Genomic DNA, 25,927 nt, shown 5'->3' on the forward strand with positions numbered 1-25,927 from the left:
CATAAGTTTGCTTTGTTCTTCTTGAGGTTCAGTTGAATCTTCTTCTTCTTTGATTCTTTCTTCATAAGCTTTAAGACGCCCAACGATTTCTTCAAAGCTTGTTGTATTAAGATCGAGTACTTGTTCCAAAGAAGCCACAATCTGAATATACTTTTGTCGAGGAAGACATTTAAGGAACTTTCTAACCAGTTTTGGCCCTTCAATAGTTGTTCCCAGAGCTGTAGACTTTGAAGATATCTCGGTTATTCTCTTCACAAATTCATCAATAGTCTCTGAATCTTTCATCTTTAATCGGTCAAAATTGGCCATTAAAGTCTGCAGCCTAGCTTCTCTAACTCGTTCTGCTCCTACATGCTTAGCTTTGATGGAATTCCAAACTTCTTTAGCTGTATCAAGTTCTCCTACTTCAAGGACTTGATCTTCTGGTATTGATTCAAACAAGAGTGCTATGGCTAGATCGTTCTTCTCTTCATCGACCGCCTCTGCTTCAATAGTTTCCCAAACTTTATGAACCCTCAGTATTCTCTTCATTCTCATTGCCCAAACTGTATAGTTTGTAGCGTTTAGCATCGGACAGGTGATGGAGGATGAGCCTCCTTTCTCTTTTGGATTTGCCACGACGATGGCAGTACTTTCTCCTTCTGACATGATTTCAAGCTCTGATACCAAATCAAGATGATAAGATTAAGAACACAAGACTTTAATAAAGTATAACTCTCTTTATTAATATTAACTTAAAAAAAACTCTCTCAAAACTTAAGCTCTCAACCCAATTCTTAATCTCTCCAAACAACTCTCTTAAAAACTCACTTAAGTTATGCAACACACTTGCATCTCCTTATATAAGAAAACCTCTAAACAATTTTCTTTTCCTCTTTAGTATAACTTCCTAATCTCTTATTAGGATAATTTCCTTTCTTTGTTTTGGAAACTTCAAGCTTTCTTCAAGCTTAAGTCAACAACATCGTCTGGAACTTTGCAAGGTAAAGTATAAGGGATGTTGATGCAGATCATGGTGAAACGGTTCCGATACAGAACTACACCGAACATCATACTGAATACTATTAATTTTGCAATCTTCATGAAGACACTCGTACATGAAACCATCAGTATAGATTTCACAAGCTCCACACTGAAGATTACTATCTTCATTAATAGGTGTCGGCAATGAAAGAGTGAGTTTATGGTTGTGCAATAAATGTCGCTTCTTCCGAGGAAGATTAGCACAGGCTTCGTGAAGGATGAAATCACATTCCACGCATCGGTAGCATGGATCACCGTTGATAGCAAGAATGCAACACCGACATCGCATGTGAGCATCATCCGTAACATAATTCTCATCCAATCTGAGAACATGCTCTTCATGACTAAAATGAACGATATCTCCATTTTCATTAATTACCTTGAATGGATCTTCGATTTCTTCTTCTTCTTCGGGAACATCTTCGAGCTCTAACCCATCCCACACTTCTTTTCTTGTTGCACATCTTGAATGAACGGCATAACTAGGACAACGAGAGCATTTATAACCTCCATAGACCCAATTAATCGTCTTCCGACAAACTCCACACTCCCAATTATCTCCTTCTCTTTCACCGAGATGAAAAGTATGAGATATGCGATGGTCATGACGATTTATGCTTATGACTCGCGGTAGATCCTCAATACAATCTTTGTGGACCATCAGATTGCATTCAAGACATACATAAGGATTGCGGTCGTCTTCCACACCACAAGCATTACAAGTAAAGGTGACTAGCCTTAACAAGAGGGTGAGACTATGCTTATGGTGCTTTGGTTCAGAAATTGTGAGTGGTGGCAATGCAAGAAAACAGTTTTTATCCACGTTTATGTTGCATATCGTGCAACGAACAAAGAAAGACGTAAGCTTACTTTGACAAAAATGACAAGAGTAGTCATCTATACGGTCAGATGATGTGGAAGTATTAGGGAAGATCTTGAGATTGTGATTGCACAGAAATGGCTAGTTGAGGTAGAGAAGGTCAACGCATTCTTTGTGCAACGTCAAGCCGCAATCCGTACAGTGATAGCCTATGTGAGTGACTGTATGTCTTTGCAAACTAGAGATGTCAGGAAAAGAGCACAAAGAGCAAAAAGAAGGCCATAGTTGAAAAGTATAACTTGATAAAGGATGATGATGAAACGGAAACGTGAGTTTAGGCATGGTGGCTACTTGGAAATCAGTAGAAGACATTTTTTATGATCAAAGAAGAAAGAGAAAGCAGAAGTTGAGTTATATAATTTGTGTCCTGTGAACTCTCCTCATCATGTACTAGTACTTATTAACTTCCGTGGAACTCATAAAATTCATTTTTAGTTTATTTTCTTTGTACCAATTAATGGTAATTGGTCGGCCGACACTGCCAGCTAATTGAAATATTAAAAAATTTAAACATACGCAAGTTTATTACAAGTTGTAAAAAATATCTATATTCCAAATGAAATAAATAGTACTTGTTTGAGTCTCTTGGCTACTCCCATTAGCCTATTGGACTTTCGGCATAAATTATATATATGAAAGGAGGCTATCTTTCTCCATATGCTTGACATGTCAGCACACGAGAGCTTGCCATGTGTCAACATAAATTAAAAGCAAACTCACAAAGTCCTCTAGGTTAACCCTAACTAGCAAAACAAGTTTAACTATCCGTTTGGCCTAGGGAATATGAAACATCTTCCATGTCTTTTATTCTCTTCATATCACGAACGGTTTCAGCATTTACGTAAGAGATCTAGAGAGACTTAGAACATGTCGATGAATAACATAATAAAGGAGATGCATCACCAAAAAATAAGAGGGCATCGAGAGTGAAACCGTAAAGAGTCGCTTCTTCCTCTCGGCGTAAACCATGAAGATATGGTTTGGGCGTTACAAGTTACAACTTTATCTTTCACTTCTAAAAGTGAATCGAGAACACAAAACCCTTTGCTGGATAATCTTAAAAGGTTAGTTCTCCGACAAAAAGATGAATCCGTGATATGCACAGACGAAGGGGTCGCCACTGGTACAGAGGTTGCGAGACGTTATCTCCCGCTCTGATTTAATCCAAAATTTCCAAAGAGAGTCACCAGCCTAGAATCTTCGAAAATAGTTAGAGACTTGATCTCCGCCGGGCATGGATGAAACTGACGACAACGAGGAGAAGAAGGACATGTTATCTTTTTTATTTTCGAATTGATTATCATCTGTATTATTACCTCATTCTACGACATGTTGTCTTACCAGGAAAATCTCTTGACGTTTCAAATGTCAACGCTAAAATCCATAAGGCTGTGACAGAAGCTTGTCAATTGATTTCATTCCTAGCTATGTTCATCCTGAGGACATTAGCCATGGCTCACCACATGATCGAAAAATGCAGGTTTCTCTCTTTCTCAAAATTTTAGGCACAAAGATGATGACTCGAGTTTAAAAATGATAATCACGTGTACACATGATTTGACATGTGTGATCATCATTTGATTTTTGCTCAGATAGTTTTTTTTTTCCCTATCTATGGCTTCAAAATTGTTTATTAAGAAGTTCTGATGAAAATTGATTCAAGAGTGGTTCTTTTTGTCTGAATGATATGTTGTTGAGGAGATGTTGGAAAAAATATGGTGACACTAATAGTACTATGTACGTTAATTTCAAATATCTAAGTAATCGATTAACTGATTTTTTTCTCTGTTGTAATCGATGTATGTACTATTAGTAGTGAGTCTTTATTTTGTTCATGAGATTTTCAGTTCCTGTCAGATTCTACCATACAGATTGAGCCAAAAAAAGATGAACTAAAAGAAGAAAAAGAATGGACTAAAGACAAAGCAACCTTGAACATCATACATCTTTTGGTTCAGTATAAAGCAAAACCCTTATCTTGACTTGCATTCATCGTTCTAAAACAGAAAGACCTTGTGAAGCTAGCTATAACATCTTCCAAATGCCTTCTTGGTTTATTCAAACGTGAGGAGGTTCTTTATGTTAAAGAAAACAAGAACAATGTCGGAGGTAATCTGATTAATATAATATCATAATCCACCTTTTAATTGTGGTTCGATCATTCGTTCGAATATATGAAGCTACTATATATGTGCGATTGAATATAATTTTTGGAATAGGACCCACCCAAAGGCGAATTTAAGAGCAAGACAATTGAAACTGTTGTCAAAAATTAAGAAGAGTCATGAAATAGTTTTAGTTATGTGGATTACATTATGTTTTTCTTTCTTTTTGTTGGCATGGTAATATTTGAGATGATTTGATTCTTTAGGATTTGGGAACAATCAGTCTAGGGATATTGTTTTTGTCACACCAAAACTCAACATTCTATTTAGTGGAATACATCAAGAGGAATAAGAGCTTAAGTTTGATTGAATCTCGACATCAATAAAGGAGGTACTAATATAGAAAGTGTTTTAGGAAAGCTCAAGCCTGGAGACGTGAGGATGGCGTCTACCATATATGATATATATGTGTTTCTCCAAGCAATGAGCCATCTCAGAACAGTAATAATTGCTACATGCAACAAACAAACAAGCGAAAATGAAAAATAAACGCAAGGACCTTGATCTTTCAGAAAGAGTTCTAGAAGTGAAAACTAAAAGCACGAAACTTAGAGAAAGCTTGTTGGACAAAAAGGACGAGCCAAAGAATGTTTATGTAGCAAATAGAATGCTAGAGAAATGGAGGTTTGTCATTGGAAAAAAATCGATGAGTTACCATATGTGAATGAAAGCAGGGTGGATACCCATAAAAATCTACAGAGCATTATTCAAGAAGATGGGGAGCTCAGAGTGAGGGAGACATATCTCAATAAGATTGAGCAGTTGTCAGAAAAAATTGAGATCTTGTACTATAAAGCATTGTTCAAGAAGTTGAGGAGCTCGGAGGAAGGGAACTCACTTGTTTGCAGACGATTGAAAAGTTGTCAGTAGTGACCAAGAGATTGGTTAATATTTCAGAGCAATTAATGAAAGTTAGGTGCTTACAAAAAGAAGTTTTATATCAAGAAGATTAGGGATTCTTTCACTATCGAATGAAAGATAGTTGAGAAAAAATCAAAACTGTAGAATGTTGGTTTAGGAAAATACAGAGTGAAAGAGGAAGGGAGTAGGCGAAATAAAAAAGAGGAAGGGAGTCTTCTTATTCTAAGATTGGAAAGTTATCAACAAGGAAAATGAAATCGTTTCTTATTAAAAATCAAACTCTAGAGTTATATTCAAGAAAATGAAGAGCTAAAACGGAAGGTATCTATCTTAACTATATGAAAGGGTTAGCGAAGCTGCAAGAAAATCTTCTTGATAAAAAAAATCCTAGAGATATGAAGACCATAGAGCCAAAGAAATGAGAAGCTTAAATACGAATATATTTAATCACTTAAGATTACGACAAGAATTTTAGAATGTTTCATTCAAATCTCTTTATCTACCAATTAAACAAGGAGGCAAATAGTACGATTATTTTCACTTTCTAAACAAAAAATATTTGACTACAAAAATCAAAGTTTTAGAATTAGGTTTAGCTTCAAACAAAATTGAGGAATAGTTATTTGTCTTTCATCTTTGGTATTCTTCGCCGCATTTTTTTTTCGATGAATATATGATTTTTTATCATGTGAAAATTAAAGTAACAAAGAAAGTAAATGGTAAACAAACCCGCGCGTAGCGCGGTTATTCACCTAGTATTAACTAATGATCGCTATCTGCCAACTACTCCTGTAAAGATTCTTGACAATTTGATAGATAATTTATTAGTTGAACAAATGGGTGGGTTTAAATATGCATATAAATTATTGAAACCATGATATGTGGTAACAAAACAGCTGTAAAATAATGATACACTGTAAAATAATGATACACTAAGAGCAAACACAGTGGAGCAATAGATGTTCGGGTGTTAGTTATAAATAATTGAGAAATATTGCAAAAGTTACATTTTCAACAAAATCCGGATGTGTAGACTTACACTCAAGTGTGAGTCATTATAAAAATAGAAAAAAATTTCTTCTCTCTATCTCTTTATCTCTTTCTTTTCTCTCTTTCTCTTTTAATTATAATAATAAATAATTACTTACATCCACAATTACACATTTGCCAATGTGAATGCCCTAATAATATATGACCCTGATCACTTGTTACGATAAAGCCAACGTGGTAACATGTATCATCGGGTCCACCACTTCATATTACCAAAAGTCGTCGCCTTCTTTGGAATTTGTAAATTAAAAAAATAACAAATTAGAAACTAGATATATACACTATTATCTTGACATTTTCAACCTACCAACAAATCTCCCTTGCTAACTCTGCTTTGCCTTTTTCTTTTCATATTGTAAACATTTTGATTTTTGAGTAGGGAAGATTTGACTCTCAAATATCACTAAAACCCCAACTCTCTCTCTTTAGTGATTTTCAAAAGTTTCTACGTGCTTTTGCAACTTTCCACAAACACAACGTTAACTAACGGTTGTGGTTAAATACGATTGACACCAATCATAAATAATCGTTACGTGTCGCTTCATAATGTTTATAAACACATAGAAATTATTAAAATGAACTCATGACTTTACAAGTTCAATTAAATTCTTTTCAAACTTATCAATATAACCATCTGCAAAACCAGAGTCAGTCAAAACACATCTCCACTTCTCATGATTCTTCCTCACTTTATCACTGACCTCACTACCTTCCTCCATCACACTCTTCACCGCATTCTCCAAGCTCCGCTGCGAGAACCACCCATTCTCTTCCCTCTCCACTTCAACCGCCACCTCCATCTCCTCTGTCATCAGCCTCGCGTTCAAAATCTGTTCTCCGTGCTGTGGAACCAGAACTATCTGACAATTACTCATCAAAGACTCCCACATCGACCCAAACCCGCAATGGCTAACGAAACATCCCACTGAAGGATGGTTCAACACCAACGGTTGCTGAATCCAACCGCCGTACACAACGCCACGTCCTTGAACCCTCTCTTTGAATCCTTCCGGTAACGCTTCCTCGACGGTTGATACACCCGAAGGAGGCTTAATAGCCACCAGAAACGGGAAACCGGTAGATTCTAGCCCTAAACAGAGTTCTTGAAACTGATCTATCTTGTCTACAACGGGTTGGCTACCGAAAGCACAGAACACAACTGAACCGGGGTTGAATTTGGCTAGCCACTCTGCCCATTGAGGCTCTAAGGAGGGCTGATTAGGTTGGGATCCAGGGAGAACCGGTCCGGTTAGGTAAACCGGTTTGCTGTACTGGCTACTGATGTAATCGCAGAATTTGCCTTCTGTCTCACGGCAAGTCCTTATAGCGATTGCGTCAGAGTTTCTCATAGCGGTAACTTTCCCGTCAAAGAAAGAAGCAATACCCTCGTGCTTCCTCCACACGAAGGTTAGGGCTTTTGCTTCGTGCGCACGCAAGACGACTTTCGAAGAAGGGTAACCTAGAGGCGTCTTAGCTAACTCCTCCCCTGACATTTCCTTCCCATCAATGACCTCTCGCTCGGCTGCAGGTACAAGAGACAGTGCGATTGACGCAGCGCTCACAATGTTGAAGCAAACGGTTTTTGCACCCACCGGTTTAGCAATTTCCGGTATCCAATGGGCAGAATCATAGAAAACCAAGTCCGGTTTGATTGTACGGAAAATTGTCTCAACCTCTGGGCGGGTTTGGTCCATTGCAATTGCAAGCAAATGAGTCAAGAAGAAGGGGACGTCGGAGTTTGTTTCTGCACCGGGAGGGAGCCCTTTGACCTGAGGGATTGAGATGGTGCGAAAAGTGATGAGATTTGGGTAGAGATTAAGAGGTTCGAGCTGGTTTAGTGCTTTCTTGGGAAGCAAGAAAACAATCTTGTGACCTTTCTCTGCGAGCTTGTTTGATAGGTGAAGAAAAGGAGTCATGTGACCAAAGGCTAACCACGGATACATAACAATGGTCATGCTTGAGGAACCATTTGATCCAAAATCACCCATTTTTTTGGCTCTGTCTTGCACTTTCTTCAACTACCGGAAGATTTGTTAGAGTTTTTATTTTTGTTTCATATCTGAGTTATGTGTTTTAAGTGTGTATATATGTACATAAACCCATTAACGGATTGGTGAGTGTCGTGATGAATGGTGTATTGGGTAACCAAATGACCGGGAAAGTGTAACCTCCTGGTAAGTGCAAACACGTGATGGTGTCGTAACATCAACAAAAAGACAAAACCAGACTTCATGTGGTCAGTCATGGGCCTGAAAGATTCGGCCCACTTTTTAAACAAATTGAAGGTCGTTAGTTCGTTACTTATTAATCCCACAGTCAACGTTTGTATGTTTTAATTCAAAGGTTGTTTACGAACGATTGTCAAAGTGGTAACTCTCTGAATTAATTTAACGTTTCTTTCGTTTTATTACAATATAATTTTTTTTGTTTATATGGTTACCTAGTTGTGTTACTTTATGTGCTACTACTGTAGTGAAGCCAGGGCTAGCTCAACTCCCTACCATTCCTGGGTTTTTTCCACCCGGCTCCCAAGTTGATCTCGCAAAATGTTGGTCATCGCTCATCACATTCAAGGTTGCGAAGTCGAAATCTTTAAATCTGTTTTAACCGGTAAGATTGAAAACGTTGGACCAACATGCTGCAAGGCGTTTACGAAAGTGGATGCAAACTGTTGGCCAAAAATGTTTTCGTTGAATCCGTTATTCCCTCCTCTTCTCAAGGATGGTTGCTCTCGCATCATCGCAGGTGCACCCGCTGCACACACGACACCTCAGTTCCCTGTCATCTCTGGGTTCTCTCTTCTTGGTTCAGGCCCGGCCCGCCCATAAAGCAGCCAAAGCTTTTGCTTTAGGCCACATAATATAAATAAGATTTTAGAGCTGTATGTCCAATTTGTTTGCTGTGGTCAAGTTGGATGTGTATTATTTCAATGACTCACTTTTCGTCAGTTCGAGTCTTTCAATATATACGTTTCTCTTGTTTTTTTTTTTTCTCTTTTCTATTTCCTTTTGACTTTTTACATGTCTTTCTTTTTCCTCTTTTACGTGTCTTTCCTTTTTGTTTTGTAGAGTAGGAGAAAATTGTTTTTTATTTATTTATTAATTTATGTTTAGTTGTTTTTTTAGCAACCAAATCTCCAAATATTCTATTTAACTTGGCTAGTAGCCTAGTAGGTGTTATGATATTCTTAACTTTCGCTAACAAATCTGAATTTTAAAAATTTAATGACTTTTTCTAATGCATTTTTTCAAACATATTTTGATAATTTTTTAACATTAATTTTTATATCAAAAATTATATTTTAAATATGCTTTAGGCCACCAAAATCCTAAGACCGGCCCTGTCTTGGTTCTCCGGTCGATCTCACAAAATGTTTGTCAATTGTCATCACTTGTAAACGCTCAAGGTTACATAACTGAAATCTTAAATCTACAAATCAGTTTTCACAGGAAAGTTTGGTAATGTCAGGGCCGGCCCGCAGGACAGGCCACCCAAGCGGTGGCTTGGGGCACCACAATTTTTTTTTTTTATAAGGTTTTTTTTTTTTTGGGTAAAAAGGTCCATAAAATGAAAATATTTGGTAAAAACTAAAGTCTTTTTCGAAAAAAATAAATAAAATAGGGCCCAAACAATTAAATTTGAATGTAATAATATTCAAAATATCATTATTTTTGTATAATTTATTAAAAATAGGTCAAAAAAAATTTTAGCCCTAAAACTTATAAATATATTGGGCTTCATTTTATTTTTCGTGTAGGGCCTCACAAATGTTCGGACGGGCACTGTGTTAGACCAATGTGTTTCAAGGCGTTGTCGGCAATGGATGCAAAATGTTGACAACAAATGTTTCCGCTAAATCCGTTATTTCCTCCTGTTCTCAAAAATGAATGTTCTCGCATCAACATAGCCGCTCCTACACAAGTGAAGTAGCTATGGCCTATGGGACCATCATTCAGAATGTTTTAAATTAGGCAATTAAATTCATGAATTTCCCTATTTCAGATGTTGGCTTGTTGGTTTGTTCTAGGTTTTAGTATCTACAATAATATTAAAAAATTCAAGTTTCTAGCTTAATCTCACAACTATCATCTATATATATATACATAGCTTGTTTAGATATTAGCTTGTTTTAAAACCGGAGATTTCCATCTACGTCCAAACCGAATGGTTATCTGGTTTTTAACCGCCGGTTATTATCTATCGGTTAGGACTCGGTTCGAGTCGCTTCCTCTCCTCTGTCTGTGCGACTGAATCGTCGTCTTCATTAGTAGCTCGAGCCGATTGATCACTTGTCGATGGGAACGGAGTTTCAACAGATTGCGCCATGGAATGAGAGCTTCTAGCTTCGAAAGGCCCTTTCTTTCAATGAACCCAGGTGCTTAAAATTCTTAATTTCATCCCTTTTTCGAACGATTGAGTTCTTTACCAATGACTCATCTTCATCCTTTTGTAAAACATAATCTAGGGGTATATGATTAGTGTCAATGGAGCAATAGTCAAGTCACAAGACGTACGAAATGTAAGTTGATCTCGTCGTATATGACCTTTTCTTTAGTTTTCCCACTCAAACTTTATTGTAAAGTATGTGAAAATTATTCAAATTATACACAAGTCACAATTTGTTCAAAGATTTTGTTATACCATTTCTTTTGTCTGGCAGATTAAGCAAGGTTTTTTTTTAAAAAACACAACTTTCTTGTTTCAAGGACTTGGTGTCTTATTATAATATATAACAATTCCGTTCTGTTGAATGGACCCTTTATTTGTTGACTTTGTAGCTATATTGAGTTTCCATTTTGAATGACTTGTGGTTAAATTCTTGAACTGATTATGTGTTGATCAGGACCATTTTTGCTCTGCTCTCTTGTTTTTTGTAAAATCTTTCTTCTTTCTCTTTTTATGGGCAACTCAATCTTTTTACTTTCATTGATATTTGGTCTCCCTTTCATTGTTGATTCAGTTAACTTTAAGTGTACTAGTTTTCGTCCAGGTGATCCTGAGAATGTGGTTTACCACGGGGATGCAATGCCCGATGGTGCGGTAAACTTCAACAACGTAGAGTATATAGCTCGTGTTGGTTGGGTTACTTATGCTGAGAAAGTGCCTCTATGGAATCCTAAAACTGGTAAGTCTACGGATTTTAATACCAGTTTTTCTTTCAGAATTGATACCCGTAACCTTTCGAATTACGGTCATGGGATCTGCTTTTTTCTTGCTCCTGTTGGAACTCAACTCCCTGTGAACTCAGCTGGTGGTTTCTTGGGTCTTTTTACTCGAATCGAAGATCACATATCTTCGTTTCCGCTTGTTCATATTGAGTTTGACTCATTCAGTAACAAAGAATGGGATCCTACAACTGTTGGATCTCATGTGGGAATCAATAATAACTCGCTTGTTTCGTCTAACTACACCTCTTGGAATGCAAGCTCACACAGCCAAGATATTGGTCATGCAAAGATCTCATATAACTCTGTTACTAAGAACTTGAGTGTGTCTTGGGCTTATGAATTAACGTCTGATCCTCTGGAGAGTGTAGGCATTTCTTATATCATTGATCTTGCAAAGGTTTTGCCACCAGATGTTACGGTCGGGTTTTCAGCCGCTACTGGATCAAACATAGAGGGACATAGACTTTTATCATGGGAGTTCAGCTCAAGTTTGGATAGTGAGAAAGCCTCTATCAGGAAAGGACTGATAGTTGGCATTTCGGTTTCTGGGTTTGTTTTTCTGTTCTCTTTGGTCACAATTGTGGTTGTCTTGTTGCAGAAGCATAGAAAAAGAAAAGCAAAAGAGATAAAAGATTTGGTATCGTTAAACGAAGACCTTGAACGGGATGCAGGACCACGGAGGTTTGTTTATAAGGATCTTGTTATAGCAACCAACAAATTCTCAGCCCAGAGGAAGCTGGGTGAAGGAGGGTTTGGAGCCGTTTATAGAGGTTACTTGAACGAAATGGATATGATGGTTGCAGTGAAGAAATTGTCTGGTGGTTCCAAGCAGGGAAAGAAAGAGTTTGTAACCGAAGTTAAGATCATTAGCAAACTGCGACATCGAAACCTGGTGCAACTCATTGGTTGGTGTAATGAAAAAAATGAGTATTTACTGATATATGAGTTCATGCCGAATGGTAGCTTGGACACTCACCTCTTTGGGAAAAGACCCCATCTCTCCTGGGACATACGATACAAGATAGCGCTCGGTCTATCCTCTGCGCTTCTATATCTTCATGAGGAAGGAGATCGGTGTGTATTGCATAGGGACATCAAGGCAAGCAATATCATGTTGGACATCAATTTCAATGTAAAAGTAGGTGACTTTGGACTGGCTCGATTGATGGACCATGGACTAGGTTCCCATACAACAGGGATAGCAGGAACTTTTGGGTACATGGCTCCAGAATACGTGATTGATGGAAGGGCAAGCAAGGAATCCGACATCTATAGCTTTGGAATTGGTATACTAGAGATTGTCACAGGGAAAAAGTCGGTCGATCTTTCACAAGAAAACACTGAGACTGAGGCTGAGACGAGTCTTGTGGAGAGAGTGTGGGATTTGTATGGAAGACAAGAACTTATGTCAGCCATTGACAAGAAACTCGGTGAGGATTTCGATAAGAAACAAGCCGAGTGTTTACTGGTTGTGGGGTTATGGTGTGGTCATCCTGATAGAAACTCAAGGCCTTCTATAAGACAAGCGATCCAAGTACTGAACTTGGAGTCACCATTGCCTCAGCTTCCTCCGAAGATGCCCTCTGCTACGTTTCACATCTCACCTTCTTCTTCTCTCTTGCTTAGCTCAAACAGAGTTTCAGTCATTCAAGTTAGTCGGGAGCAGATGATGAGAGATGAGGAAGATCTTGGTGGCCTTTGCGGTTCAGAAACTTGAGTGTAATCCTAACTTACATAATTGCCAAAGATCTTTGTCTGTGTGTGTATGTGTACTATGTGGTTTTGGTTTTGCATGATTTCTATTATTTGAATAGGAGGATTTACCTTTGCCTCCTCCTTCCGTTTACTTTTGATAGTTTATCTTTGCCTCTGCCTGTTATTTTTTTTTTTAATCAAAGTATTTGCTCTGTTTTTGAGATATTTTTCAAGGAAACAACCAGGCCAGACATTCCGTTAACTCTTCGGTTTCAGTTCGGTTGTGTTCGGTTTCAGTTAGTTTGGATATGGTAATATAATAACTATCCGGATACTTGAGAAATTTCAGTTCGGATTGGTTTGGTTTCTTTTCTTTCGATTCGGTTCGGATAGTTGAATAGATAAACATAACTAACTGAAATTTTATCGAGTTCTGTTTGCTTCGGTTTCTTTTTAATCCAAAATAACCCGAAATTAACAAAATTAAACCGAAAAAATACAAAAAGAAATACAAAAAGGGAAAAATTAGTAAGAAAATTAAAATTTAGATCGATTTTGCAAAAGAGTATTTAACTTTGATAAATATAACTAATAATATTTGGATATATTGATTATTTAAAGTATTTGATTGCTTTGAGTCTAAAAATAATTAACATTTTTGAGTTTATAATTATCGTTTTGGATATTATTTTTGGATATATTCTAGGTGTTTGAATATTTTGGTTAACCGTTTGGTTATTAGCTCGGTTCGGTTCGGTCGGTTACTCGGTTACCGGTTCGGATACGGTTTGGTTCTATTGAAATTCAAGATAATCCAATTAAATTAGAAAAGATAGAAAAAAATAGGGCCAAAAAAAACCCATGTTTTATTGAAATTCAAGATGCAAAAAAAAAACCCAACACTTAACTAGAATATGAAATCCAAAACATAAATAGAAAAAAAACGCAAAAGAAGATCGAAGCAAGCGAACTAGACGGGAATCATTAAGGGAAGTAATGAATATTGAAAATTCAGAACAACGAATTTGTTTTCCCACTGATTCCAGTAGAGTTTCAGAACATGGCCTTCTCCGACATCTAACGAATGCTTCATAGTACTCCAACCAGACCCGAAATAATATTTAGGCTTGTCGATACCTGAAAGTTTTAGAGTTACTGTGTATAAATCGTCTTCCAGTAAGTCGTGGACTTGCACTTCAACACCGTTTTCCAAATCTTGATCGTTAACATTCATCCTCGTGAGGACAGACATCACTTCTGCTTTTGGTAATACTACATTACCAACAACATCACTCTTTGTTAGCACTTTCGTTATGATCATAGCCGGATCTAATGGATCGTTATAATTCATCTTGCTAAATTTTTAAGAAAAAAAATGCTTTTAGAAGTAGAAGAATATTTGCATATTTTTTTGCACTCTATTCAAACATATATATAGGAGAGTACTTAGCCTAAAAAGAAAGGAAAATTACAAAAGAAAACAAAAAAAAATTGGAACTCTTCCTTTAACAAATTGGAAAATTGTCTAAATATCTAGCATTTCCTTAATATGTCAATGGAAAGAAAACTTTTTGCAAATTACTGATTTAGAAATTTTTCATTTTGTAAATTGAGAAAAAAGTTTTGTGCAAATTATTGATTTAGATTCATTTCCATTTTGTAACTTGGGAAGAAAGCTTTATGCAATTTCCATGTTCATTCTCATCTCTTTCGAGGTTTTCAACCAATACATTGGCCCAAACTAATATAGTATTTACAATAGCATTTTACAAGCCCAAAGTAATCAAACTCAATAAAAAGTATAACAAAATCTGAAATTTAATTTTAATAGTTGCTAAGCTTGTTGTAGGAGATCATTGGGCGTGGTATTCGAATTGGTGGCTTATAGTATCTAGACCATGTTCATACGAGTCGTGCAAATCTTGCAAAAGGACCCATATGGTTGTGGCATCGTCAGTTAGGTAGCCCAAAAGCTACATTTTAGTTATAACCTTTGCTGTTGTATAGTATAAAATAGGATAAATGTTACAGCTTTTAGTCCTTTGAATACATCTTATTTACTACAATGTTAACCGTCAACATAGTATAAAGTCTATTCCAAAGGTTGTTGACATAACGGACGAATCTTAAAATGTAATTAACTCTTGTAATAAATAATAATGACTATTAACGTATACGTTTAATTTGAGTTCCTCTATAAATTGTTTGTTTCTTTTGATAACCAAAACCATGACAATCAAACAATTCACTCTTAAAATAAGGAGACGATAAGTGCAATGGAAGGTAGGATCCAAGTGCTTCTCTCGCTGTTGAAGTCGGGGCTAGCCGAGGTCTAGACCATACCATAATTACAACATTCCATTCTTGGTTCTTTAGTTGATTCTCGCAAAAATGTGTGTATATGAAATAGGAAGTTAGGGAGACCATGGAAGGTAAAGTCGACCGATGCAATATGGCGGCAATGTGAGCATAGTCGAATTTCACCAGCCATGGTATCTCTTCTCCCTTTTTCATCTTCCCACCGGATTCACTCAAGGCTCATCGCTTATTCCATTATCCTCTATGTAACATGCCGCGTCTTCAGCTGCGGCCATAACCAATGCTAAGCCACTATAACAGGTTTGTTGTTGATCTCTTCATCGACATTAACGCTCTTTATATATTCCTTAAAACTCTCGATTGCATTTCGAGTAATGGTTAATTTTCTAGTGCGTTTAAACATTGACGTTACAATATAAACTTCTAGTTTTAATATTCACAAGCATGGCTGGTTATTTCAATTCACATATACTGTTTTATCATACATCTACAATACTATGAATTTTATTATCATATAGAAATAACGTAGCTCTCATCACAGCCCTGTAACTCTAGTTAACCTATAAGCATTTTAACTGATGTATACTTTCCCCTAGCGACACTTGTCATCATGCATGAAATAAAACTTAATGGCTCGGTTATCACCGATTCATCTTGACCGACCACAAAGATCCAACGGCTAGCTAGAGACGCGATTATACAAGTGTTCTTAACTTGTTATATTCTTACATAAACGGCCAAAAAGTTTCAGAAAAATAGAAACGGCGTAGGAAGCTACTATGACGGCGATTCCAAATGTTATCGATATTGAATCTTCGTCTTCGCTTTGTCAAGAGACGGTGTCTCCGTCAGTTGTTGAGACTGCGAAGCTAGACCACGTCGTGTCACTAATCAAGGAAGAGGAGGATGACGTCGTTTCACTTGGTTTTTGGAAATTGCACGAGATAGGTTTAATTACACCGTTCTTGAGAAAGACGTTTGAGATAGTTGAGGACACAGTAACAGACCCGGTTGTATCATGGAGCCTGACCCGTAAAAGCTTTATCATTTGGGATTCTTACGACTTCTCGGAGAATCTTCTTCCTAAATACTTCAAGCACAAGAACTTCTCCAGTTTCCTCCGCCAGCTTAACTCCTATGTAAGCACACAAAACGAGTTTTTACTTTTTAGCTATGTTTCTTGTTTTACAGGCTTTGTAAAAACTAGGGTTTTTTGTAGGGTTTTAAAAAGGTTGATTCAGATAGGTGGGAATTTGCTAACGAAGGGTTTCAAGGAGGGAAGAAATATTTGCTTAAGAACATCAAGAGGAGAAGCAAAAGTACTAAATGTAACAAGGAAGCGAGCACCACTACCACCACCACCACAGAGACAGAGGTTGAGTTATTGAAGGAGGAACAGAGTCCAATGAGATCGGAGATGTTGAAGTTGAAACAACAACAGGAAGAATCTCAACATCAGATGGTCACTGTGCAGGAGAAGATCCACGGAGTTGAATCCGAACAACAACATATGCTTAGTTTCTTTGCAAAGTTGGTTAAAGATCAAAGATTTGTGGAGAGGCTGTTGAAAAAGAGGAAGATGAAACAACAGAGAGAGCTCCAAGCAGCTGAATTCGTGAAGAAGCTCAAGTTGCTTCAGGATCAAGAAACTCAAAACAACTTGCTAGATGTAGAAAACCATCTGGTCATTAGAGAATTTATGGCCATGGCTGCAACACAACACAATCCCAAGCCTGATATTTTGATGAACAATGAAAGCGGGAATAGGAGATGTCAGCTTAACACAGAGGACCTACTTGTTGACGGTGGTTCGATGGAAGCAAAACACGTAACATAGCATTAGAGAAGATACACAATACCATGCTTTATCCGAATATGTACCTTATGTTGTATGGTTTTATGTCTATACAAAAAAGGGACTTGTACAGAGTCGTCTAGATTACTGTAGCTCTGGTAAAAAGGGACTTGTAAAAAGTGTAGATCTGGTTTACTGTCTTTGATAGCTCTCATTTATTATATTTCATGATACATGTATATCAGAAACATATCTTCCATTACTAATAAACTTTTTAACTAGTGAGTAGTGTGACTAGTGTCTAGTGATCTTGTTTGTAATCCTAACTCACATAGTTGTCAAAGATATTTGTGTGTGTGGGTGTAGCAAGTGAACCATGTGTGTCTGGTTTTGGTTTTCATTTAAAAGTTCTTTATTCAATTTGATTGATAACTACACTTGTGTTATGTAGCAAGAAAATAAAGTAAAGAGTGAAAATAGAAGAAATAAAAAGTTCAGCAAGGGTGAAAGCAAGAAAATAAAGTAAAGAGTGAAAATAGAAGAAATAAAAAGTTCAGCAAGGGTGAAAAAAAGGAACCTGTCAGACCGCCGTGCAACCACCCCGGCAAGGTAGAACCGAGCCGAGTAACGATCCTCTACAGTACCGGATGCGTCTAAAGACGATCGTAGCCGTCAATCACGCTCTAGTCGCACGGTCATGGTTCATCAACCAGGGTTAAGGGCCTGTCTCTTGAGAAATCAAGGAAACAGAGGTACGAGCCTATAGAACAGATCCTGTTCAAGTAAGGTCGTGACCATCAGTACTTTGTAGCCATATATAAAGAAGTCGTTGTTTCACTAGCTTACCGATGTGGGACACAAAATCAGTAAGACAAAGCAATCATAAGCTGATGGGCCTAATTGTAAACAAACCCATTCATGTTCAAGCCCAATAATTAGAAAGTGGCATTATTAGGAAAAAGCAGAGTTTTAAATTCAGACGTTGTTTCTTCTTCCTCTTTGATCAATATGCCACGTCCGCATCACTCTCCACGTTATTGGTTTATCTCTATCGATCATCGTCTCTCTCTTGCAGTCTCTGACGTGAAGAAGCCATGGAAGAGAAGAAGAAGAAACTTGAAGACTTAAAGTATCAATCAGGTTTCGGTAACCACTTCTCGTCGGAAGCAATAGCCGGAGCTTTGCCTTTAGATCAGAACAGTCCTCTTCTTTGTCCTTACGGTCTTTACGCCGAGCAGATCTCCGGTACTTCTTTCACTTCTCCTCGCAAGCTCAATCAAAGAAGGTTCCTTTCCTCTACAACTGTTTTCGATTTGTAATTTTTGGATGATTTCGTTGAATTGATCTTCTTCTTCTTCTTCAGTTGGTTGTACCGGATTAAACCGTCGGTTACACATGAACCGTTCAAGCCTCGTGTACCAGCTCATAAGAAGCTTGTGAGTGAGTTTGATGCATCGAATAGTCGTACGAATCCGACTCAGCTTCGGTGGAGACCTGAGGATATTCCTGAATCGGAGACTGATTTCGTTGATGGGTTATATACTATTTGTGGAGCTGGAAGCTCGTTTCTTCGCCATGGTTTCGCTATTCACATGTAAAAATATCTTCTTTTTTTCTTGGGTATTTTTGGTTTAGATCAGTGATAGATAAAGTAATGATCTTTGTATTCATTTTTTTGAAGGTATGTGGCTAACAAAGGAATGAAAAACTCTGCATTTTGCAACGCTGATGGTGACTTCTTGTTAGTTCCTCAAACAGGAAGTAAGTTCTTTACTTTCAAATTGTGTCTATATAAGTTCATTGTTATAAAGTTCACATCTTTTGGTAAGAAAGTCAGTCATGTATGAGGAATGGATTCAAGATCGTCTTTGATGAATTCTGATATTTTTGAGTGGGTGTTTTAGGGCTATGGATTGAAACTGAGTGTGGAAGGCTTTTGGTAACTCCTGGTGAGATTGCTGTTATACCACAAGGATTCCGTTTCTCTGTAGATTTACCGGATGGGAAGTCGCGTGGTTATGTTGCTGAAATCTATGGGGCTCATTTTCAGCTTCCTGATCTTGGACCGATAGGTATTCTTGAGTTCTTAGATTCAGCCTGAATAACATGGATTATCCGCAAGAATCTTATCGTTGGATGTGTACAGGTGCTAATGGTCTTGCTGCACCAAGAGATTTTCTTGCACCAACTGCGTGGTTTGAGGAAGGTTTGCGTCCTGAATACACAATTGTTCAGAAGTTTGGCGCTGAACTCTTTACTGCTAAACAAGATTTCTCTCCATTCAATGTGGTTGCCTGGCATGGCAATTACGTGCCTTATAAAGTGAGTACATGGTTTATGGAGCCTAATCTTGTAAAAGATTAATGCATTTTTTTCTGATAACATCAATTTCTGTCTGCAGTATGACCTGCAGAAGTTCTGTCCATACAACACTGTCCTTTTAGATCATGGAGATCCTTCTATAAATACAGGTTGGTGGTCCTCTGCGCTAAACCTATTCTTCTTTCTGTTTCGTTATGGTTGCTTACTGTAAATCACACTCTCTGGGGGAATTATTGTACTCTCAGTTCTTACAGCACCAACGGATAAACCTGGTGTGGCCTTGCTTGATTTTGTCATATTCCCTCCTCGATGGTTGGTTGCTGAGCATACTTTTCGACCTCCTTACTATCATCGTAACTGCATGAGTGAATTTATGGGCTTAATCTACGGTGCATACGAGGTAAACTGCTTTAAGTTCCTGCTACTGAAAATCATTAGCTGGCTTGTGTTCTCCTCCTCCTAAAATCTGTAAACTGACTCCACCATTCACAGGCCAAAGCTGATGGATTTCTCCCTGGCGGTGCAAGTCTTCATAGTTGTATGACACCACATGGTCCAGATACTACCACATACGAGGTGTCAATCCATCTTATGCAACAGTAAACTACACATTTGATTTCATTTTCCTCCGAGATCATGTCTAAATTTAACCCCTGAATGTGAAATACAAATTAAGTCTGAAGCATTTTTATTATTATTTTGTAGGCGACAATTGCTCGAGTAAATGCAATGGCTCCTTCTAAACTCACAGGTACAATGGCTTTCATGTTTGAATCAGCCTTGATCCCTAGAGTCTGCCATTGGGCTCTGGAGTCTCCTTTCCTCGACCACGACTACTACCAATGTTGGATTGGCCTCAAGTCCCATTTCTCACGCATAGACTTGAACAAGACAAATGTTGAACCAACAGAGAAAGAACCAGGAGCTTCGGAGTAAAGAAACACAATTCACCTGGACCACTTTCAATACCCAAGCTGTACAGACTTTTACCATATACTTGTATAAGAAAGAAGCATACAACAAGTACATATGTAATAAGTAGGTAGTATTTCTTCATATCACTTTAATTACATCATTTGTACTCTGAAGCTAATATAACGGTGTTGGTTTAGATACTAATGAATATAACTGTGCCATTTAGATTCAGGCTACAACATCAGTCAGTTTCACTTTCATCTTCATGATGCCTACTTGCACTAAGATTTCTTTCTTTGACTGTTCTACTTTCAAAACAGTCGCTTTTTTACCAAGAGAAGAAACAAACACCGAGCTACCGACTTCAGGAACCTTTTGAGCTGCAGCTTCTGTTAATGCCAAAACATGGTTCAGTTTCAAAGATCATAACCAGATAATAGCTATCTTTTAAATGGCTTAAACTTATTTAAATACCAGAAATTGGTCGTCTCTCTACCACAGATGATGAACGAATTCCACTATCTTCATCCTTTGTCGTTTCGACTTTTGTTTGGAGTTGCGTAGCTACCTTTGACTGAGATGATTGTGCAGCAGATGAGCGAAACTGTTGCAATGTTCTGCGAAGTGTAGAACGAGTCATCGAACCAGCTTGAGTTAGTTCTTGTCTCATTTTTCGTCTCTCTTTGGTGGCATGGTCGTTAATGTTCTTTTGTGCTATGAGTAGATTATCATGAAGCTCTCTTGATAGCCTAGAACCGAAAAAGAAAAACATGAATATAAAGCTCATAAGAGAGGACAAGATTTAATGCTGTTATATAGAATCTTACCTTATATAAACACGTGACTCATTCAAAAGTCTCTGATATTCTTGCTTGTACCGTTCCATGTCAAGTATGACCTCATTAATCTCAGCACTTGCAGAGCCATAGAGTTCACGAGCACTCTCGATGATATCACATGGAAGCCCCAACCTTTCAGCTATGTTTATTGCATTCGAACGACCTGAAAATCATTTTCAAACGTGGGTTGCTGAAGCATATTAACACTGATTCCATTTTAGGGGTACACAAATCGATCATTAAAGAGTCCAGATGAGCATATAGCTAAACCTGGTACTCCCCATAAGATTTTGAAAGTGGGTTTTAGGTTCAGGTCATCAAACTCCATGCAAGCATTCTCAAAGGCGGAATTGCTACAATAGATATGGAAAGATATAAAAGTGAATACTCTTTAAAAATAGGGTCATTCAAGAAATATGTCAGGTGCAGTTATAACCTGTATTTAAGCGTCTTAAGCTCTCCATGATGTGTGGTTGCCATCGTGAGTAAAGAACCGCTTTCTGCAAAAGATTCGAGAATTGCCATCCCTAATGCAGCTCCTTCAAGGGGATTTGTTCCAGCTCCAACCTGTTATTATTAGCAGGCAAGACTTTAAAGCAGATTCTTCCAAACATATCCCGACCTTAAATCTCCTAAACTATATTATCATGACCAGTCTTTTAACTTACTTCATCTAACAACACAAGTGATCTGCTTGTTGAATGCGAGAGAATTTCCTGCAAGTTTACCAGTCAGAGGAAAAGAAACATGAGTTGTATATATATCAAGAGAGTTACATCTTCCAAACTAATTTAACCAATCATTCCAAACCAATAAATATCAACGCTGATAATTTATCTAAGAATCATGTTGTAAGATTTAGCGAGTCCAAACTTCATAGGAATAAAGCATTTTGAATCGTAGAAAAAGGGAACATAAAGTGATATAAAAGGTGTGACAACAACAAAGAACAGACTTACACTTATTTGTTTCAAATGACCAGAAAAGGTAGAAAGTGACTGCAGCAAAGATTGTTCATCACCAATATCAGCATAAATGTTGTCAAACCAAGGTATGCGTGCAGATTCAGTTGCTAGAACATAAAGACCTACAAAAACCATAACAATCATTTAAATTGATATAGTATTAAGTGACTGAAATCTCTCTCTCTCTCTCTCCCAAGGGATTTATATTTTTGGTGGAGTTTTGAATTAACAGAAGAAATTTTAAGTTTCATATGCCTTACCTGATTTTGCCATCATCGCAGCGAGTCCAACTGATTTCAAGCAAATGGTTTTACCTCCTGTATTTGGACCCGTAATAACCAAAACTCTAGTGCCCTTAGAGATCTGGAAATCAGCTGGAATTGGTGGAGTTCCTGATAATACTGTGTCTGCCTATAAAAGCAACCATGTATATATTAACTTCACCTAAAACGCATCATCAATCGACTCTATGATCATAACATTTGAGGAACTTACTGTTTTATGAAATTTTATCGTCTCCCGCGTCTTTCTTATGCCTTTCTTGTGTTGGTAAAGTAATAGAGGATGATAACATCTAGGTAGATACAGCAACCACTCTTTTCTAGGAAGCGATTTCTCACTGGATAAGTTACTCTGCAGTGAGTTTTCTCCAGCGGACAAAGATTCGACCCCATCTTCAGGTGGCAAGTATATATCAGGATGTGCACCACCATATGCACGACTGTAAGTTGCTCGAGCGTTAATCTAGGCGAAAAAAACATACTATAAAACCTCATGTTTGGAAGCTCATGTTCCTGAGATTTGTCATACTGATTTTTGCTTCAATGGAAAAAAAAAAAGTTGGTATAAAAGCATAATTACCACATCCAGCTGAATCGAGTAGCTCAACACCACCTCGATTTGATAAAGATCATCTTGCATCTGTTTTGCTTGCATCAAAATGAACAAAAATGTCAACAAGCAGAAAACAATAAGAAAGAAAAATATAGAATTCTAACTTTAAAAATTAATACTCAATTACCTTTTCTGTTAACATTGAAAGAATCTCTGCCTCAGCCTTTGCAACTGATGCTCTCGCACTTTGAAGGTCATCATTCATAGAGACCGCAGCTATTGGCTCCGCCACAGTCCCTCCACCTGAACCACTGAAACACATATTACCTTCAAGAGATAGAATATGAAAATAAATCATTGAAAGAGAAGCATAACTTCTCAATAACTTGGTCAATGGTAATGAACTCTTTGTTAATAAATCATTGATAAATTGCAATCCAAAACTCTGAATCTTCTTTGCTAACTGAAATCTACAAATTCAATTTTACCTGGAAAGCAAAAGACCATTAACAGAAGTTAGCTGATTCGAGCTCATTTGTATACACCATCTTCCATCAATTTCAGCCGCTACCTGGAATTTTATTTTGAATAATTAATAAGACCAACTTCAGAAAATGAAGATTTGCTCATATACCTACACCACTTTAAGAGAATGCTTACCAGGACAGATTCGTCATCCTTTTGGCTCCTTATGATAGCATCCAGCAGTTGCTGCAGCTGAAAGGAGACCGCATGAAGGTTTCAGACAATATTACTTAACAAAGTTATCTTGCTCAATACATGTTTATATTTAAAGAACAAAAGTTATCAAAGAAAACTCGAACTTTATTTTGACAATCTTCAATTCACAGTTACAAAGAAAAAACTATCTTGACCTTTCTTTCAAGTGTTTGTACTCGTTCACGTGATTGTCTCAGGGCACTACTCTGAAACAATAAAGATGAGTTCAACATAAGGATCATGCCTCTTCTCTTGACAATGTAGTGAAAGCGAGACAAAGAACAAACCGCGGAATCTTTGATTGTACCATCAGGATCAATAACTTGTTCAACCAACTTGACAAATGATCTATTTATCACAGGGTGCATTATCTGCAAACACAAAGTGAATATGAGGGATCCACCACAATGTTGAAGTTAAAAAACTATCAAAAAATTCGAGAGAAAACTGCAAATACCAATTCAGATAGAGGCATAAACCGTTTGTACCAATCTCCATCTTGCTTAATGGCAGCTTTCAAATCAAACTGCAACGTATCGAAAAATCGAAGAAGAGAAGCAATTTCAAGTGCTTGGTCTGCTCGTAAGGAAAGCCTCCTCTTAGCATGCCGAATTCCCGATTCAACCTTCACACAAATCAATATCTACATCAAAAACTACACAATTCATGCAACGATCATCACTTTAGAGATTTAAGGATGATGAAATTTACGAGGGAGATATGAATACTGGAGAGGTCAAGACAGAAGGAACCATGTTCAAGCATTTTAATGGCGGCATCTGTTTCATCCAAAAGCTTCAAACTTTCACTGAAACTCTGGTCAAGAGACCAAAGCTTTTTCTGAAGACCAACAATGTATGTGTCAATCAATATAAAGCAGGGAATCAACGGCTACAGAGAAAACCCAAAAAAAAAAATCAAACCTTTGTAGCTTCACGACCTAAAGAAGTACGAGCAAAAGAAGCGACAACATCACAGAGCTTGTCCCATTCCAATACCCTCAAGCTATCGGTTTGAGATTTAGACTTTGAACGGCAAACAAGAGTCGGAGAAGAAGACGAGATTAAACTCAAATTTACTCTGTTTCTGTTTCTGTTTCCGATAGAGTTTCTTATCACTAAGGCACAGTTGTTGCAGAAAGCTAAAGTCTGCATTTTTATTTTCCCTTTTGGTTTTGCAGAGAAGAATTTGTATCAGATCCAATTTCAATGAATCCAAAATTTCCCAATTTCATCATATTTTATAACCTTATCTTCACAAAACGGAAAATGGAAGTTTATGATGTTTAAGATGATTTGGGAAAGTTAAAATTAATAACTTTACCATGACTTAGAACTGAGAAAGATAGAACCATAAGATTAATATGTGAAAGATGTTTCATAGGAGGAGGTAACACAAATCACAACAAGTCAATTGTTTCATTAACGTACATGTGGTAGCAATAGCAATACAACAACAGTGGTGAGAAACATATACATATTACAGATTTGGGGTTTTGAGAAATGAAAATGCGAAAGAATCAAAGGGTTACAAGAGGCTCTTCGTTGGTTTTGGTATCATTGGCTGCTACAACAGCCTCCTCTTGTTTTGTTGGCTCAGTCTCCTTAACAGTTTCGACGACAGCTTCTTCGGTCTTCACCGCCTCTGGAGCTGGCTCAGCCTCAGCAGGCTTGGCTTGCTCAACCTCCGCAGGCTTGGCTGCCTCAGCCTCGGCAGGCTTAGCTGGTTCAGCCTCGGCCGGCTTGGCTGCCTCAGCTTCCTTCTGTGTCTCTGCTACATCTCCAGCAGACTCTTCCTTCTTCTCTGCAACAACTTCATCTGCCTTCTCCTGTAAAATCAACACAACAATCACACATCTTTCACCTAAAACATAGACAAAATGGATAAAAAGCGATCGTCTCTAATGAACTTGTTCTACAAACCTGAGGTATGGTTTCGGTTTCAACGTTCTTGGACTCGACAACAGTCTTTTCGGTTTCAGGGATATCAGATTCCTTAGGTTTGCTCGCACAGCCTCCCATGGTGTTTAAAGAAAGAAATCGGTTTGAAACGAAAACAAATTTACACAATGGGAAGAACTGTGGAGCTAAAAGATGAAACTCCTTTTTCTGATTCCTTTCAAGAAGCCAAAACTGTCTGTTTTTTTTTTTCCTTATTAGAGGCTGAGCAAATGTAGGAGAAGACAACAAAGAGATATATATAGTGGTTTGTACCAACACAACACAACACAAAGCTATTTCAGGAAAAAGACTAAAAATTTCATGTCACCTCAGATTCTTTAAGGCTCTTCTCTGTCAACGACCTATTCATCAGGAGAGCAAACAAACCTTATTCTCAACCCCTCTTGCGTTTTTGGTTTTAGCCAAAAACTCTTCC

The 25,927-nt window shown here is 37.6% G+C and overlaps 9 protein-coding genes across 9 annotated transcripts; 5 read left to right on the forward strand and 4 right to left on the reverse strand.

The window, feature by feature from the left end:
- Positions 1-980: 980 nt before the first annotated feature.
- LOC110228183 lies at positions 981-1,794 on the forward strand. The gene has a single exon (XM_021024759.1). The coding sequence runs from the start codon at positions 1,199-1,201 to the stop codon at positions 1,454-1,456; it is 258 nt and encodes an 85-aa protein (XP_020880418.1). The 5' UTR covers positions 981-1,198; the 3' UTR covers positions 1,457-1,794.
- A 4,675-nt stretch (positions 1,795-6,469) lies between these two features.
- Positions 6,470-8,046, reverse strand: LOC9300374 (anthocyanidin 3-O-glucoside 2'''-O-xylosyltransferase). Its single transcript, XM_021023469.1, has one exon. It carries the CDS (start codon positions 7,965-7,967, stop codon positions 6,561-6,563), a length of 1,407 nt encoding a protein of 468 aa, XP_020879128.1. The 5' UTR covers positions 7,968-8,046; the 3' UTR covers positions 6,470-6,560.
- Positions 8,047-8,104: 58 nt separating this feature from the next.
- LOC9302090 lies at positions 8,105-9,909 on the forward strand. Its single transcript, XM_021015790.1, is given in 7 exon segments — positions 8,105-8,142; positions 8,424-8,542; positions 8,545-8,767; positions 9,326-9,353; positions 9,355-9,399; positions 9,401-9,456; positions 9,771-9,909. Coding segments are annotated over 7 exon segments (648 nt in total).
- Positions 9,910-10,167: 258 nt separating this feature from the next.
- Positions 10,168-13,075, forward strand: LOC9300375 (L-type lectin-domain containing receptor kinase IX.2). The gene is made up of 3 exons (XM_021016168.1): positions 10,168-10,354; positions 10,445-10,498; positions 10,970-13,075. The coding sequence occupies exon 3, from the start codon at positions 11,005-11,007 to the stop codon at positions 12,862-12,864; it is 1,860 nt and encodes a 619-aa protein (XP_020871827.1). The 5' UTR covers positions 10,168-10,354; positions 10,445-10,498; positions 10,970-11,004; the 3' UTR covers positions 12,865-13,075.
- A 737-nt stretch (positions 13,076-13,812) lies between these two features.
- On the reverse strand, positions 13,813-14,211 carry LOC110225886 (B3 domain-containing protein At5g54067). The gene has a single exon (XM_021016170.1). It carries the CDS (start codon positions 14,191-14,193, stop codon positions 13,813-13,815), a length of 381 nt encoding a protein of 126 aa, XP_020871829.1. The 5' UTR covers positions 14,194-14,211.
- A 1,616-nt stretch (positions 14,212-15,827) lies between these two features.
- On the forward strand, positions 15,828-17,218 carry LOC9300376 (heat stress transcription factor A-9). Its single transcript, XM_021016169.1, has 2 exons — positions 15,828-16,300; positions 16,381-17,218. Exons 1-2 carry the CDS (start codon positions 15,941-15,943, stop codon positions 16,996-16,998), a joined length of 978 nt encoding a protein of 325 aa, XP_020871828.1. The 5' UTR covers positions 15,828-15,940; the 3' UTR covers positions 16,999-17,218.
- Positions 17,219-17,973: 755 nt separating this feature from the next.
- On the forward strand, positions 17,974-20,418 carry LOC9300377 (homogentisate 1,2-dioxygenase). The gene is made up of 9 exons (XM_002864255.2): positions 17,974-18,241; positions 18,320-18,550; positions 18,638-18,717; positions 18,861-19,028; positions 19,103-19,278; positions 19,358-19,427; positions 19,524-19,678; positions 19,771-19,854; positions 19,984-20,418. The coding sequence occupies exons 1-9, from the start codon at positions 18,051-18,053 to the stop codon at positions 20,212-20,214; spliced, it is 1,386 nt and encodes a 461-aa protein (XP_002864301.1). The 5' UTR covers positions 17,974-18,050; the 3' UTR covers positions 20,215-20,418.
- On the reverse strand, positions 20,289-24,787 carry LOC9300378 (endonuclease MutS2). The gene is made up of 18 exons (XM_021027706.1): positions 24,475-24,787; positions 24,263-24,391; positions 24,009-24,176; positions 23,839-23,922; positions 23,707-23,757; positions 23,492-23,548; positions 23,320-23,402; positions 23,019-23,142; positions 22,859-22,918; positions 22,493-22,741; positions 22,258-22,408; positions 21,992-22,119; positions 21,701-21,748; positions 21,469-21,599; positions 21,303-21,385; positions 21,021-21,195; positions 20,668-20,942; positions 20,289-20,582 (listed from the first exon to the last, which is right to left on the reverse strand). Exons 1-18 carry the CDS (start codon positions 24,703-24,705, stop codon positions 20,422-20,424), a joined length of 2,388 nt encoding a protein of 795 aa, XP_020883365.1. The 5' UTR covers positions 24,706-24,787; the 3' UTR covers positions 20,289-20,421.
- Positions 24,788-24,926: 139 nt separating this feature from the next.
- Positions 24,927-25,730, reverse strand: LOC9302091 (enolase-phosphatase E1). Its single transcript, XM_002865971.2, has 2 exons — positions 25,474-25,730; positions 24,927-25,379 (listed from the first exon to the last, which is right to left on the reverse strand). Exons 1-2 carry the CDS (start codon positions 25,570-25,572, stop codon positions 25,071-25,073), a joined length of 408 nt encoding a protein of 135 aa, XP_002866017.1. The 5' UTR covers positions 25,573-25,730; the 3' UTR covers positions 24,927-25,070.
- Positions 25,731-25,927: the final 197 nt, after the last annotated feature.

Source organism: Arabidopsis lyrata, assembly GCF_000004255.2.
Source record: "Arabidopsis lyrata subsp. lyrata unplaced genomic scaffold ARALYscaffold_8, whole genome shotgun sequence".
NCBI classification, from domain to species: Eukaryota; Viridiplantae; Streptophyta; class Magnoliopsida; order Brassicales; family Brassicaceae; genus Arabidopsis; species Arabidopsis lyrata.

Bases quoted from the DNA above. Each gene is read 5' to 3' on its own strand.
- LOC110228183 (XM_021024759.1), top strand. From the start codon at position 1,199: ATGTCGCTTCTTCCGAGGAAGATTAGCACAGGCTTCGTGAAGGATGAA.
- LOC9300374 (XM_021023469.1), bottom strand. From the start codon at position 7,967: ATGGGTGATTTTGGATCAAATGGTTCCTCAAGCATGACCATTGTTATG.
- LOC9300375 (XM_021016168.1), top strand. From the start codon at position 11,005: ATGCCCGATGGTGCGGTAAACTTCAACAACGTAGAGTATATAGCTCGT.
- LOC110225886 (XM_021016170.1), bottom strand. From the start codon at position 14,193: ATGAATTATAACGATCCATTAGATCCGGCTATGATCATAACGAAAGTG.
- LOC9300376 (XM_021016169.1), top strand. From the start codon at position 15,941: ATGACGGCGATTCCAAATGTTATCGATATTGAATCTTCGTCTTCGCTT. The intron at 16,301-16,380 runs GTAAGCACACAA...GGTTTTTTGTAG, and splicing joins TCCGCCAGCTTAACTCCTAT to GGTTTTAAAAAGGTTGATTC.
- LOC9300377 (XM_002864255.2), top strand. From the start codon at position 18,051: ATGGAAGAGAAGAAGAAGAAACTTGAAGACTTAAAGTATCAATCAGGT. The intron at 18,242-18,319 runs GTTCCTTTCCTC...CTTCTTCTTCAG, and splicing joins CGCAAGCTCAATCAAAGAAG to TTGGTTGTACCGGATTAAAC. The intron at 19,279-19,357 runs GTGAGTACATGG...TTCTGTCTGCAG, and splicing joins GCAATTACGTGCCTTATAAA to TATGACCTGCAGAAGTTCTG.
- LOC9300378 (XM_021027706.1), bottom strand. From the start codon at position 24,705: ATGCAGACTTTAGCTTTCTGCAACAACTGTGCCTTAGTGATAAGAAAC. The intron at 23,758-23,838 runs GTTTGTTCTTTG...TTATTGTTTCAG, and splicing joins GTACAATCAAAGATTCCGCG to AGTAGTGCCCTGAGACAATC. The intron at 21,749-21,991 runs GTAAGTCTGTTC...GTAAACTTGCAG, and splicing joins GTCATTTGAAACAAATAAGT to GAAATTCTCTCGCATTCAAC.
- LOC9302091 (XM_002865971.2), bottom strand. From the start codon at position 25,572: ATGGGAGGCTGTGCGAGCAAACCTAAGGAATCTGATATCCCTGAAACC. The intron at 25,380-25,473 runs GTTTGTAGAACA...TTGATTTTACAG, and splicing joins AAACCGAAACCATACCTCAG to GAGAAGGCAGATGAAGTTGT.